We start from the raw sequence: 15,376 nt of genomic DNA on the forward strand, positions 1-15,376 counted from the left end.
CCCACATTCACCGTTCGGACTGTCATATAAAGCATTGCGGGTGACCTCTACCATCGGTTGGTAAGCCATCAAAGCAGAAGCGGCCATCCGGTCGAACGGAGCTGAATGCGATCTAAACGAGAACGCCGTGTGCCGCATCTTCGAACGGTCGCACTTGTCACACGGCCGTGCCGTGTTAATGGCTTAACGATCGTTAAATCGCGTCCACCACACGCGATATCCCACATCGGGTTGATCTTTGGCAAGGCCGCGGGGCCGGTTGGAATCGCGATCAAGATCAGCAATCCTTGCCAAGACGCAACGGAAACGCCAACAATCGAAGCCAATTCAAATCGCGGCGAACCGATCATGTTGGGTTTATAATTTACGAATGAAAGGATGCTTCTGTGCTGTCTCATTGTTCTTTTCGGCGTTAGTTGATGGTAATTAAATGACTTCCTGCAGTATAGACCATCACCATGAGGCAAAGGGGTCAACGAGTGGGGTGTGCAGAGATGGCCTCCTTTCATGCACAACAGCAAATAAAAGGCTAACATTTCGGTGTAACGCTGTTGAGGGGTTTTTTTATTATTCCAACCTCAGCAGCTGACGATCTGCAGTAATGACTGGGACATTAGATAATGAATTGACCCTTGCTCTGGTTGTCTGCGTCCAAGCGGATGTAACGGAAGCTGCAAAGATTTGCCGTCAGCACAGACGCAAAGATCCGTTACGAAGCCTACAAATAAGCATAGCAATTGGCTAGTAAAGGCTGCAGAATTATTTGGAACATAACAAATAGGACGAGGGAGAGGATCATCCCAACGGTGGGATTGATGTTTACTCATTTAGTGATGGATTTTTTATGTACAGTTGATTTATTTTTAAGAGGTTAGAGGGGAGTTTAGAGGAGATTTGTAATCAGAATGCTTGAAAAAAATTACAAATACATTGCATTTGCTTATGATTTCTGTAATATCAGGTGAAAATTACTTAGTAAAAAATACTAAAGTAACAGCCCGTTTAAACCCGCTGCGATAATTGAGCATCTTCTTTCATTTTTTTTTCAAATTTAAGGATTCTTTGTATTTTGGAAGCTTTTTAAGAGGAATTTATGGCAAATCGTTTTACCACAAAATATAAAATATTACCCTGTGTAGGTAATGTCCTGAATAAAAAAAAAATTGTAGTCACTGGAACAAACACATTGGAAAACCCTTGAAAAAAAATTGCAGAATCGACCATTGTGATTTTTCTTTATTTTATGTTGTGTACAACATTGCAAGCAATCTGAGAACAGGCATTTGCTGCACGCAATATTGTGGACTATTTTTTTAAATATACTGTAGTTGATGGTTTCTTCGTACTGTATTTATATAAATAAAGATAGAAGCATTATTTTTTTTCTCTGTGACTAATATCTATTTACAACTTCTTCAATAAACGACCCCAATTGATTTTTATTACTTCATAAAAAAGCCTGATTTATTTGCAATCGGACATAAAAATTGTTAAAGGTTACCTTACGCTAAATAAAATACCATTTCAGGGAAGATCTTACAAAAAAGGACACATAAAGCTACGCAACCTTCTTCCTACTCGCGGAACTTCCGTCGCACGAATCGAGGCATTGGCAGCAGATACAAGATCATGTTGAATGCGCACAAACCGAGCGCGAATGCAATACTGGCGGCAATATCGGTCGTTTCCTGCGGATTGGCACGACCGAGCCGTTCCATCAGAAAATCAGCCGGCTGTGGACATACGATCCCGTTGGCCGGTGTACAGTTCATTTTGCGACCCAAAAAGGTGGCGGTGTGAAGAAGGGAGCTGGCGTACTTTGTGTGAACACCCTTGGCGTTTTCCTGCAACCAGGCAGGTAATCCTTTGGTGGACCTAGCGAAGGAAAGTACAAAATATGAGAAAACAGTCGACGAAGAGATTGAGTATCCACTTGGTACCTGATGGTGCCACTGGCGAGCGTCAGGCAGATGATCAATATGTAAGACGTAGCAATGGCGGCATTAAGCTGTGACTTCATCACAAGCAAAAACATGACGCATAGCTGCTCTGCAAGCATGAAACTGGTCCATAGAGCCACCAGCAGATAGGTGAATGTCATACCATCGGGATTGGCCGGATCAAGAACGAGCGGGTAAAGAACGCAAGCAGCAACAGCCGACGAGATGAACGAAAACGGTATCGAAACGGTATTGTAAGCAATCAGCATCGTTGCACCCGTGTAAAGCCCTTCCGCATATTCCTGACAGAAACGCTTTCTCCATGGTGGAACTAAAGTGGGCAAAAATGGGAAATGTTTAGTATCGTTGGAACCTTCAAGCTACCCGCAAAGTTCCTCTCTTACACAGTGCAATAGTTGCCCAGATACCGACGCCATAGCTCAATGCAAGCACACTCATGATTAGACCTCCCTTGCTAAAGAATCCGTGCGCATCATCTCCAGTTTGACCGTAGAATAGCCACAGCAATCCCATCGTGGCCGGCAAAGCAAGAAGACGCAGAAACAGGGCCTTCATACCGGCATAACCGCAGGAGAAGGTTGCCGCCAATAAACGTCTAAAATGGAAGTGTTAATTAGTGTTCAATAGTCAAAGTTTTCTCACAAAAAAATCTACTACTCACAGATAAAGGATTCCCCATACTTTCAGTTCACCTGGTTTCCCGTATGCCAGCGGTATCTTGCCACTACCGATCGGATTGATGGGCGCTTCCGGGATAGGAGTTTCACGAGCGAATCGTTCCACTAATGCCTCAATTTGCTGACTTGATTCTAAGAACCGATCGCGGGATCTAAAACAGATGTAAGGAACGTAATCGAATGTCACTTTAGTATCCTCAAGAACCCTATTATATTTACTACTTCGGATATGAATGCATCGTTCCATTGCAAAAAAGACAAGTTTAAAAATTAATAAATATAAACTTTATTCTTTCATCTTGACCCCTCTCAAGATCTCAGACCCCAGCAGTGGCCGCTCAAGGACTGCTCACATTCTGATGGAGATACATCACCATATCCAGCTCGCGATCGCTTAACGCAAGCCGCCGCTTCTGCAGGTCACGCTGTCCGGTCTGACCGAACAGCTGCCTCATCTCATCACAGGCCGCAGGAATGTTTAGTATACGCCGGCACAGGCGCTTCAACAGCGGGAACGCCGTCTCATTTCGCCAGTACGACATTATGTCGACCGCACTCTCCAGCTTCACGTCCACGTACTGCTGTATCTCGTCGTCCACCACATCGTCGCATTCGAGCTTCAGCGATGCGTCCATAAACTCGTAGAACCGCAACTCGGACGGTGGAAGTGAACTGCGCCGCTTGCGGACTCCGTGCGAACCGTACTGGCCCCGCTTGACCCGATCAATACCTTCGAGGTCGGCGTGCAGGTGTTGCTTTACCTTGGCCAACGTTTCGTCACGCTCGTCGTCGGCCAGAAAGCGAAGACCCTTGAACTTTGGGTCCAGAAATACCGCTATCCGGTGGTAGTCGTGCAGGGGGAAGTGTGCTCGCAGCTGTCCCAGCAATGTTTCCTTCAGCAACCGCACCTCCTCCTCATCTTCTGGCTCGGAACGGAAGCTAAGCTCGAGTTTTTTGCGCCACAGCACAACCTCACTGATGGTGACCCCTGTGTCGGAGACGAGACCTCGGATCGGTTCCCGGAATGGCTCGAGAAAGCGCTGAAGTACGGCAAGCTCTGGTGGCACAGTCTCATCCTCGTCCTCGTTCGATGAGCTTAGCATGAAACGCTCCAGGTAACGGCCGCTATCGCACTGGAACATCTCCAGCACACGCTTCATGATGCTCCACAGCATCGTCACTGCACACGGTATCAGTTCGTACTGTTCGCGCTGATTGCGCAGGTGTTTCTCCGTTTCGGTACAATCTTCCGCTTCCAGCGGTCCACCGTACACTAGCTTTATCGGATCGGAAAAGGACCGTGCCAGACTGTCCTCGATAATACGCTGCAGGTGTTCAACATACGCAACCTCCTGTCCGGTCACATCGAGTGTCTTCACGTGCAGTGGTCGGAAGTAATAGTCCGATGCGACTGTATAGGCGTTGATGGCTACGTAACTACGGCGCTCATGCTCGTGCCGAAACAGACTGAAGCTGAACGTGAGATCGCAGTCGGACAGCACCTTGTTGAGTTGACCCTTGGCCTCGTGGTACATGGCGGGCAGTACGGTTTCGAGCAGTGCGTCACGTGAAGCCAGCAATCCTTCCGACTGCTGGCCGTAAAATGCACCGATGTTGACCAGCATCTGTGCGAGCGCCCGAAAGCTTGGCTGATCGAACAGATCCGCACTAACGATGTCTTTGTACAGTACGCATGCCTGCTGCCGGACCAGCTCGTCCTTTACGCTCTGTGGCAGGGTCGCGCCACCGCCGTACTTGACCATTTGAGGTGGAGTCGATACCGACGTCGTTGACGGTGGCGTTGGGGGCGGCTGGACCTTACCCACTATAGCTGCCGCCGATTTAGCCATCGGAGCCGGTTTACCCTGGGAAGTATTCCAGCTACTGGATACCTTCGGTTCGAGCTTCACCTCCACACCAGCCACTTTTATTTTGCAGCGGTGCCGGAGTAAGCTACCCGTACCGGTACTGGCCTTATGCAGTACTAGCCAGCCACATTCTAGACATCGCACATAGTTTTGCTTTATGCCTTTATAGTACATCGGCATATAGCGCTGCCAGGTGCTGTTGTTGTTGTGGTGCTTCCGGTACTCCAGCTCGGGATCTTTCTCGGCAATCATGCGTTCGAGTTGATCCTTGGTCAGGAGGAGTGGGTTATGCATCGCGGCAAGGGCACCGGATTTGAGCATCTGGTCCGTTAGCTGATAGGTAACCTTGCCCATCTGCAGACGCACGACGGCCGACTTTGCGGAATAGCCATCGGAGGTGAGCTTGCGGAAGGATTTGTCCGCCTTGCCGGCACGTATTTCCACCTCCGGTTCGGGTGGAGGTGCCTCATCGTTCGGCGTGTCTTCAAGCACCTGAACCAATGCGTGACCTTCCTCCAGGGATAGTTCTGAATCAGCCTGCAATAGAAAGATTAGTTTTATAACTTTTTTACACATTTACACTAGCCAGACATAGTTTATTGTGACCAAACAAAATGGCAATCGTTAGAATCGCTTTTCTTGGAACATTGTAGGTAAACATAAAACTCACAAAACACTGTTAAGAAATGACGCATTTTTCCTAAGATTTTTCTGTTCGAACAGAACAAGACAGAAGAAAAAAATCAACAAGTGGTTTGGTGAGATATTTTTTTTAGTCTCGAACAGTCACAAAAAAAACACCGAGTGGGAGCCATTTTGAAGTGAAGAGAAAATGCACGAATGAAAAACAAACCAGAGAGCGAGAAAGAAATAGAAAGGTGAACAAACACGAACAAACGAAAAGGAAAACAGAACAGCGTGAAACTGCGAGTATCGAGAGCATGCCATGTTTGCCATGTTTGGTGTGTGTGTGTGTGTGTGTGTGTGTGTGCATCAAAGTTGCCATTGAAACGTTCTTCTTCCCTGCGGCGACGGATGGAGATTGGGGGATGGGATACGACCAAACCAGACCAGTAAGAGAACCACGGAATAAAGATTCCAAAACGGTTCTGTGGAAGCCAACAACACGACGGTTAGCACGAAAGGAACGTAAACTCTGCAGCAGCTAGCCAGATCGTGATACGGCGGAGGAAGAGGAAACCGAAAGCAGCTAGAACAATGAGAAAAACGTGCAACAACAACAAAAAAACCGGAACTCTCTGGAAAAGTCACAAAACGGCCAAACAATGCGGGAATCTTAGTAGGTTGTGTAATTTGCTGCATTGCCCGGGATAATGCGAACCTGACAGCCGGTGGCTTCTCAAGAATGAAGAATACAAGAACGAAGAGAAGGAAACATGTAGCATACTTTCACGACATCACAGCCAGACTATTCTGTGACCCAGCCAAGTAAACTTCAGGAGAAATAGAACGAGAAGGCAAACCAGATCGCCAACAGACGTTCGAACAGGAGAGCAAGAAGAAACGCAATGGAAAAGCAAGCAAATCAGCAAAACAAACCGCGCACAACAACAAACCCGGCGTTTTTTGCGTTAATTTTGAGGGGTTGGTGGGTGGAGGGAGGTTTGCGCTTGGGGGTTGTTTCTCACTGCTCCCAACCCTTCGCTAAACGCACGTACTATTGAAACGTATTGGGAGAGCAAGCGTTGCTTTTCATTCAAGATAAAGAGAGAGAAAGAGAGTAAAACATTCGTACAGTGCCTTGCAAAAGTTTATAACAACATAACAATTTTTTTTAATAAAAATATTCCAAGAATAATAAATGGAATGACAAATTTCCATAAAAAATGTTCTATATATGATTGAAGATCTATTATAATAATCAAAAAGAGAATAAAAGAATAACGTATACTGAAAATCCTTTCTTCACAATTACAATTCGAATGTAAATGTTTTAAAAATTATATGACGCATTGTCACTGTTCCTTAAACGATTTGATACCCACTGTAAGGAGTTTTTACTCGCAACATTTATCTCCGAAGCCACACAACGACCAAATAAAGTTGCGTGAGCGCAAAATTGCTTTATCTCACATTCTGTTTCATATCGCTCTCTAGCATTTGTGTGTTTTGATAGCCACAACGAGCTTATTAAGTGCTGGAAGTAAAGCCAAGTGTCGGATGAAACGTAAAAAGAATTTTAAACAATTGAATTAATTGTCAATAAAACACTACAAAGTAGTTTCATAGGAACAAAATACTACGAGATTGATGAAGTAATATTTTAGTATAATTTTTTAGTATTTTAAATTAAAGGTTTGCTTCAATTTGAAGCATTTAAAATCATCTTCAATTGCGCATAAAAGTTTACTGTTTTTTTTTTTGCAAGAAGTCGAGTACCAGTTTACCAATTCAACACAAACGCATTGGCCCAATGTGCACCCGATACGTTCACTGGAGCGCGGTACTGCTACAGAACCGCACTTTGCCGGACGGTTTGTGTCTGTATTGCGCGTGAGTAGACAAGCAAGCGAAGAAGACAAAAAAAACATCACAAAACCTACGACGTGACAAACGCTGTGACAAAGCAGCGCAATAATATCGTTAACTCCCCATTTTGCTCCCCATGGTGTAGTCACACACTACCGTACCAACTGTACTGAACAGCAACCACCGAATCTGTCGAGTCAGATGTGAACCAATGTAGCCTACAAAAACATTTCTAAACAACAAAAAAAAACCTTACAATGAGCAAATTTACCTCCACCTTCAATGCCTTCGAAGCGAAGCGTATTTCGCTTCACAAATTGGATACGGTCGCCATTTTGTCTGTCACGAATATCACGCTAACGCCGTGCGTGATGGCTTACCTGTATTTCCGGTTCCGGCAGTTCCTCCTTGATGTTGGCCAGCCCGACGGGCATGTAGAGCACCTGTGCCGGTTGTGCGGTGACGGCCGGTGGTGACGATGCCTCACAGGTGGACGCGGACGAACCGCTGGTGGAGGAGGAAATCGATGAGGGTGCGCTCGGTGAGTTGCTGCTCTCGCTGCCACTGCCGCCCGTGCCCGTCGGGCTCATTGGGGAATCTTCTGGCGAGTCTCCGGTAAGGATGCTGCCGGCACCAAGCGTACCGACAACGGCGTCGTTCATCGTGTGAGATTAATTGCAGTGGCGGTGGTTTGTTGACTTTTTTTTTTCGTACTTCACGGTGAAATTCTGTCACTCACTGTGACATTAGTTTGTTTGTGTGTGCTTTTTTTTATTTCTTTGCACTATCTTCCATGCGAGGTGTGTTGCTTTTCACGTGCACAGACGTACGCTTTGAAAGGTTTTCTTGTGGACACAAAAAAAACACCGCTCAGTGAATTGGATTCCGTACGTGCAGCTCACGACTTCACCACCGTACAGTAACACGGGCTAGTGGTTGCGTTGCCGTGCCGTGCGCTGTGTGCGTGAGATGACGCCATTATTTCGTGCTTTTCTGCCACCGTGTAGCGCGTTACAAAAAGCACACCACCGATTCTGGTCTCACTCGCACAAAGTGAGAATGTTTTTTTTTTTCGTTTTCACGAAACGCGCACACATACACACACACTCCTTTAGACACGTTTGCACCCCCTTTCACGAATCGAAACAGAATGCAGCAGCCAGCCGGTGGTTGTTGTTGTTGTTGCTGCTTTTGTTCGTAGTTTGACGTTTCCTGATATGCAAGACTGCCGTCACGCAGCAGGCGGGCGAGTGCGTTTCATGCGTACTGCTGCTGCTAGTAGAACGCGTTCTCCAACCCACACAGAAGCACAGAGAGCACAAAGCTCGTGTCACACTGTTGGACTTCCGCAGTTGCGTATTTGACACAATACTAAATTAAACAAAAAGTGTTCAGCTACCGGTTAACTCCACTACAAGCGTACAGCAAGACCAACGAACAAAAAAAAACCCCTTTCACGTTCAATTGAATATGCTCACTCGCTCGCACACTCGTTCGATTAATCGTTGCCTCTCGCTTGCCGTCTCTTTCGCGTGCACGTTCACCGCCAACTGTGTGACGCTGTACGAAGATAACGCAGAGCCGTGGTTGCGTGCCGCTCTCGCAGGATTTCAGTGAACGATTGAAAGAATGCGAAGTCAGCGCATCCAGCCGGAGCCTCGAGTTGTGTTTGCGGTGCGTTCTTACTCGCTCTCTCTCTCTCTTTCTCTCGTACATACACATACGCTCTCCCGGGGGCTTGTAAGAATCTCACAAATAGTACGCAACCGCTTTTTTGTTGTTGGTTGGTTTGGTTGCTGCTGGCAAAAGGTGTACTTTAACTCACATACACCGCCGCGGTGTTGCCCGTTCCGTTCTGCGAAATCATCCACGGTTCAACATTCTATATTCACTCACGTTTCCCTCCCCCCCACCACCCATACACACACACACACACACGCACACTGTTTGCCCACTGCCCAACGAGTGCCCGGCTGCGTCGTGTGTTGCGTGTTCGGATTCTCTGTTCCGTGTGGCCGCTCGGTTCGTTGGTCACGTTTTCCCATTACACACTGGTCCGTTCTGCACCACGTCCGTGTCCACACCGCGTTCAACTTCCTTCCAACCCCCACGCCATCCCTCCCTCCACCGGTGGTGGACTGTCCGGGTGTCACTTGTGCTGTGGTTCTTCCTTCCTTCGTTCCTTTCACATTGGCTTTCACGGGTGGGTTTTCCAGCATCGTGGAAGCTACCTGTACCCCTGTCCTGGCGGATGGTTTAGGTCCCAAGATTCCAGGGTCGTAAGTGTGAGCGTTTTTTTTCCTCTTTTTCGGTACACCTTGCTAAGGGGTCTGTCTTATAAAATCCCCAGCATCACAAAGTATTCTTAGAGGAAGAGCATGCTCTTGAGTGCAACAAATGAAGAAGACACGACTTTTATCGCTTCATTCGCATTTTACTGTAAAGTTGTTAAAAAAAAAAAATACAAATTCACTCCTCACTTACACTTAACAGTAAAAGTACTTTAGCAAAACATGTCCTTAAACAAATTAACGTAACATTACAGTGCATACCATTATATTAACACTTTCATGTATAATTAACGTTAATAGATAAATGGTAATGTGCAGTGTTTATTAAAACAGCAGGAGAAAATAAATTATAAAACAACTTAAAGTCACAAATAACGTTAACATAAGCTTGCCTCACACTGCGTGTATGTGTGGATGATCTTCACACAACCCAAGTCCAGGCATCATTCCCGGCCATTCCAGCCCGATCACAAAAGACGGTTGTTCATTTTCTCCCCAAAAAAAAAAAAACCTCTCACAAACCACACCACATTCGTGATCGGACCTAACGATGGCGCATTTTGCCATTTTGCGTGACTGGCTCTTCTTTCGTTCTTCTTTCTCCACCCTGTTCTTTCACCCCGCATTGACTGCACCCTTCTCCGCACCTCGCTACACCTGTTCTTTACGTTTGTTCTTTTTCGCTTTTCCATCTTTCCCTTCTGCATCTTCGCACCTTCGCACCGCACGAATTGACCAACGACCCGCCCTTCCCGCCCTTCCCGCCCTTCCCACGTGCGGCAACGTGTTATCCTCACGTGGCTGCGTATGTGTGTGCGCACGCCTACGGTAGGGCTAGTGCAAACGCACGCAAAGTACCTAGAACGTTCAACTCTCCACTCGCAAGACGCACGCACAGTGCTCTCTCGACATTTGTACCGTTCTCTTCGTCTTGTTTTTCTTCTACCATACCGGAGCCTTCGTACGTCACAAAACGCGGTCCGTGCAGGCAAAACATCACCAACACAGACGGACATTCGCATGGTGGCACCCTCACGAGAAAACTACCCCTTGTTGGCGTGATGCTGTTCCCGCGGGGTAGTTTCTTTTCCCCGTCTGTAGCGTACGATTCCGGTACGGTTAACCGAACTAAAGGTGAGAGTGAAGGAGAAGCAGCGATTGTGGATTATTTTGTCGTGAATCACAGCCACTACCACTACCGCAAAGTACGCAGCCGAAACAACGACTTCAAAACGGTTCGTGACGTTTTGAACATTTCCGAGACGCTTGAGTAAACACACGGAACAAACTCTTCTCAAAGGTACGTTTCCCTGTGCGTCGTACCTCACTCGGTACACGAAGAACAGGAGGTCAGCGCTTTTTCTCTACAACGTGACTTTCTGCACGTTTACTGACGCTCTGATGCAAACGGTACACACTGCATTGTGGACATTTGTTTTTTGTTTAATTTCTGTCCGTTTCGTGGCACGGTGTCGTTTAATTCGTGCCGATCGTACTGTGAACCGTCGTGACTCAAGCACGACACGAAACGGAGAGTTATACCCTACCCTAAGAGGGTGCCGTTAGGGTCATGATTGCGCCTGTATTTTACTACTGTCTAGTAGAAGTGGAAGTGTTGGTATCCAACTTGTGAAGAAGACTTAAAGATTGGGGAATACGTGACTTCACTGTAAACGGGAAAATTTTAGCGTATCTCACATTTTTAATCCTTTTTGGTTTTAAATAAATGAAAATACATAATCAGTGATTTCAATTAGCTTATTGAGGGCCGATGCACTATTTCAACTTTGTGTATTCGATCACGAGATCATGTGTGCTTGGAGATTTCCATTTTTAGCACGTAACCGGACTAATAGCCTTAAAGGCATGTTGTTTTGAATGAGATTTGATCCACGACCATAGGTGCATACAATCCAACGCCTTGCACAATGTACACAGTGTGATTAGACTCATGAGTGCATACTTATTTCTCTAGTTTGTTTTAAATACAGATAGTCCCAGAGATGCGCTATTATAGAATTTCCGAATTTCCGCTTAAGTCTAATCTGGCAGTAAAATCGTTTATACTACAATGTTATATAGTTGACTTTCTTCTCTGGACTTAATTATTTGAGCAAATCAGGCGTCTTTTTGCAAGAATTCGTAAAATTAAATTAAAAACAAATGTCTTAAATGATGAGGGAAGATATTTGCGACCAATTTTTCACCTTTTTGCTTAGATTTTGTGCTATAAACTAAAGCAGCTTTCAAATTAAAAAAAAACGCATATCTCAAAATTCGCGTATAAAAGGAACCGCGTGTCTCGGGGACTGCTTTTATATGTATTAACTAAAAATGTACTTAAAGGTTTTATTAAAATAAAATTAGAATTAGCCATTACTGGCAGATGGATTTTTTCTTGTTTGTTTAATGATTATAAAGAAGGTTGTCTCGATTGAAACGATACTTAATTAAAATAACCTGAGGAAAAAACAAAAAACAACGTTGTACTGTTGGAATGTTTTATGCATTATTTACATCGTGAGTTAAAAATTACTATTTTTGATGTTATAAAGAGGAATGATACATTATGGTGTTCTCTTGGATTTAACAAGCTAAATAACAACAAAAAATTCAATGATAATAACTTTTTACTACATTCATGACAATGAACATTCATTCATGAGCAGGTTCGGGATGCTTTGTGAATATCATACACACTACAGCCCTATTTATGCCAATTCGGAGGCTATATTATTCAATATTATTCAAAATACTTCTGATAGATCTGATGACTATCAAGCAAAATTAGTAATCAACGAACATAAACCTTCTTTAGAAATCATGAAACTCCACGTCAAAATCCAATGAAAAATGGAAAATAGTGTAATAATCTAAACATTAAACAAACAATCCCTGCTTACTTTTATCTTCTTTATGTCTGATATGTGCAAGAAGAAATACGTCATAGGTTGTTGAATAATTGATTAACCCAAATCAATAATCGTTCTAGACGATTTCCATAGAGCATCGCCCATATTTGAGTGATGTGGCGTGGTGAGGTCGAATAGTTTTTCATAATGTTGACAGAATATTTGTACACGATATCAAAAATAGTCTTCATCCCAACATACTGATTGACAGTTTTGTTTGACAGAATGACTGATTTACTGATTTTTTAACGATATTAGAGTAAATTTTGCAAACGTGTGTAAATTTTATCTTCTCTGGATTAGGATACCATCCCTTTTTTGATTTTGTATCCTTCAATTGTATCCTTCGTAATCAGCAACTTTATTTAAGATCAAGGTTCAAGGTATTAAGGACAAGGAATATTATTTGGAGTAAATGCATCAAAGATGGTAAATGTAGTGCATGTTTGCATTATCGTGTCCAAAAAATTATCCTTATTTATGATATTTTAACACATTTATATGTGAATACAATAATAAATTATAATGGCAATAGTACGAAAAGGCACATACCTTCGATCCACCGTCGACAAACAGAGATAATACATCAGAGGATTTTCCAACTGTGGACACGGAAAACCAATGCCATGGAAGTACTCCAGCATAGCTCTAGTGCCACCGGAATACACTGCGCCACCCAAACACAAAAACAATGCCCTAAAAAACCACAAACAATAAATCAGCATTATGAATTCAGAATAACTTCCATATTTCCCAAACCGTACCTATCCAAAAACGGGAACACATCCGAACGTGGTTTCTCCAGTGAGAGCAATATGCCGCAGCCAGTTTTCTTGGCCGAGTTGGACAGAATGCTAATCAGCAGATAGGCGCTGAGCGGATCCAGCCCTTGGGTCGGTTCGTCCAGCAGCAGCATCACGGGATCGCGCACCAGCTGAATGCCGATCGCGAGCCGGCGCCGTTCGCTGATGTTAAGATTTTCCACCTTCTTGTGCGAAACCTGCGACAGTGCAAGATCGGCAAGCACTTGACGCACTTTGGAGCTTTTCAAATAGCCTCCCAGCTGAAATGTGGCAGTAGAAATGTTGCAAATTAAAGATATGCTCGCGAACTAAAAACCATAAAACGCATCCATTTTCTTACGATGGTCGGTGTGTAGTGGAGCGTTTGGGAAACGGTAAGACCCGGGATGAAATCACAGGCGTGCGTAACGTATCCGCACCGCTGCTGGAACAGTGACTTCGTTAGCGGTGCTCCATTAAGCAGCACCTGTCCACGGGACGAACCGTCCGACCGGCGGGCGATAACGTCCAGCAGGGCACGCTTTCCACTGCCCTTCGAACCGAGGATGGCCATCACCTCACCGCTGTGCACGGTCAGATGCACTCCCTTCAGCACCAGCGCGGACTGGCCGCCACCATTGAAGCACCCGCCCGTATCAACCTAAAAATCAAAACAAACGACATCAACGGCTGCGCGCAAGAGAGGAACCTTGGGTTGCACGGTGCCGCATCACTCCGGAGCACGTTCACTGCTGGGAACTCACGGTCGCACCACGGTTTGTACGTACCTCGGTTGTGTGGTAGATGTTGTGCGCTTCAAGCACGTAATCGCTCCCGATCATGCTGCTAGCTGGGCGATCTTTCGTGGCAACGACAACAATAAGCGACGAACCCGAAGAAATGGAAAACAAACCCCGTACGATCGGATGCCACTCGTGAGTGCCGTTTCGATGAAGTGGCACAAGCGCAACGAACAGACACTGTGGCCAACTGGAATGTGCGGAAGACGGCAACAGCAACAACCTCCACCGTCAACGTTGAAATTGAGACTGTAGGCGCAGATGATCGTCGGTGTTTCGTCGGAGTGCGTTCGCTTTTCCAAGTGGGGGTAGATGAACAGTTGGCCGAAAGGTTCCAACACAGGTTAACAAACGGACGCGTCTGAGATTGTTAGTGTATTGGTTTCGCCACAAGTTCATAGTTAGAGCAACAGCCTAAATAGAGATTTAAACCATTATTATACCTTCCTTATGAGAGTCGCAAAAGAGAAGTCAAATTATCTGTATTTTAACACAAGTGTTTTTACTAGTGTGAAATGAATTTTATTTTGTGATTTTTTTGTATAATAATCCCGTATAATGTGACTTTTTATCCAAATAAAGAGAGTATTACAATTTCCGTATTTTTAAATATGTTGTCGAATTGCTAAACTCATTTTAAAACTCATTATGTAGTTGTAAAATAGTTTCACAAGTTGCAAAAACCATTTTCTCTAAATGTTTCGCTATTATTCTATTAAATTAATAACCATTTCAATTTATGCAATTTGTACAAATCCCAAAGCGTACAAACCCAACTTTGTGTCTCCGTTGTTCCCTGGGTGTCTTTGGCAAGTCGATCTTTTTGGTAATCTTTCTCCGTACGCAATGTTTACCTTTCTGCCCACGGCAGACTGTGGAACGGAACGCGAAGAAACCGCGGAAAACCCACACAAAGCGCACACCGGACGCAGCCACGGACGTTCGATGTGTGCGTGAGAGTCGCGCACCGCATAGGGCACGATCGTGCTTTGGAGCCACCCGAACCAACATGGCGTCCCGCAGCAGGGTTAGTTGTAGTTTCGCTTCGCTGCCAGCAAGCCGCAGCAGCATCAAACGTCCAACGCGTACCTTGCCCGTGAAGTGAGTGCTGCTGCTCTAAAGCCATTTCCGATTGATCAAAAGCAATCCCTTAAAAAAAAAGACCGATCGAGTGTGGTGTGGGCGAAAGTGGATGGCTAGCGGAAATCTTCTTCTCTGCAATCAGTGAAAAAGCACTTCCTTTGGAAAGGGTTTTTTTTTTTAAATCAAAGTGAAGAAGCTTTCTTTAGTGAACACATGCATTCCGCCTGATGACTGACGCTGTGTGATGCGCTTGTGTGCGTACGTGTATGTGGAGGTTTAGCATAAAAATGGAACAAACTCCCGAAAGTGTTGATTAAAATGCAAAACTCTTGGCGAATTATGACACTGCGAGTGATCGCGATCGCAGGTTGATTTTGAAGGTTGCAGAGGTCATCATCGTTGTGGGCATCTATTGTGGTGCCGCGTGTTTCCGCCAACGCCAGTGGTGTTTATTCCGCGTTCGCACAATGCGCTAGTTTTGTCCTCACCGTGTGTCTTCAGCACTGTTATTG

General features: G+C 45.1%; 2 protein-coding genes across 2 annotated transcripts; both read right to left on the bottom strand.

The window, feature by feature from the left end:
- Positions 1-1,574: 1,574 nt before the first annotated feature.
- LOC128710216 (ATP-binding cassette sub-family G member 5) lies at positions 1,575-13,823 on the bottom strand. The gene is made up of 8 exons (XM_053805261.1): positions 13,770-13,823; positions 13,343-13,642; positions 12,964-13,262; positions 12,752-12,895; positions 2,623-2,790; positions 2,345-2,556; positions 1,941-2,271; positions 1,575-1,875 (listed from the first exon to the last, which is right to left on the bottom strand). Exons 1-8 carry the CDS (start codon positions 13,821-13,823, stop codon positions 1,575-1,577), a joined length of 1,809 nt encoding a protein of 602 aa, XP_053661236.1.
- Positions 2,977-7,658, bottom strand: LOC128710215 (uncharacterized). The gene is made up of 2 exons (XM_053805259.1): positions 7,377-7,658; positions 2,977-5,043 (listed from the first exon to the last, which is right to left on the bottom strand). Exons 1-2 carry the CDS (start codon positions 7,656-7,658, stop codon positions 2,977-2,979), a joined length of 2,349 nt encoding a protein of 782 aa, XP_053661234.1.
- Positions 13,824-15,376: the final 1,553 nt, after the last annotated feature.

This window comes from Anopheles marshallii, chromosome 2 (genome assembly GCF_943734725.1).
Source record: "Anopheles marshallii chromosome 2, idAnoMarsDA_429_01, whole genome shotgun sequence".
In the NCBI taxonomy this organism is placed as follows: domain Eukaryota; kingdom Metazoa; phylum Arthropoda; class Insecta; order Diptera; family Culicidae; genus Anopheles; species Anopheles marshallii.

Excerpts from the sequence above, each read along its gene's own strand:
- LOC128710215 (XM_053805259.1), bottom strand. The coding sequence starts at position 7,658 with ATGAACGACGCCGTTGTCGGTACGCTTGGTGCCGGCAGCATCCTTACC. Across the intron at positions 5,044-7,376 it reads TGCCGGAACCGGAAATACAG|GCTGATTCAGAACTATCCCT; the intron begins GTAAGCCATCAC and ends TTTCTATTGCAG.
- LOC128710216 (XM_053805261.1), bottom strand. The coding sequence starts at position 13,823 with ATGATCGGGAGCGATTACGTGCTTGAAGCGCACAACATCTACCACACA. Across the intron at positions 13,643-13,769 it reads ACATCTACCACACAACCGAG|GTTGATACGGGCGGGTGCTT; the intron begins GTACGTACAAAC and ends TTTGATTTTTAG. Across the intron at positions 1,876-1,940 it reads CTCGCCAGTGGCACCATCAG|GTCCACCAAAGGATTACCTG; the intron begins GTACCAAGTGGA and ends TTCCTTCGCTAG.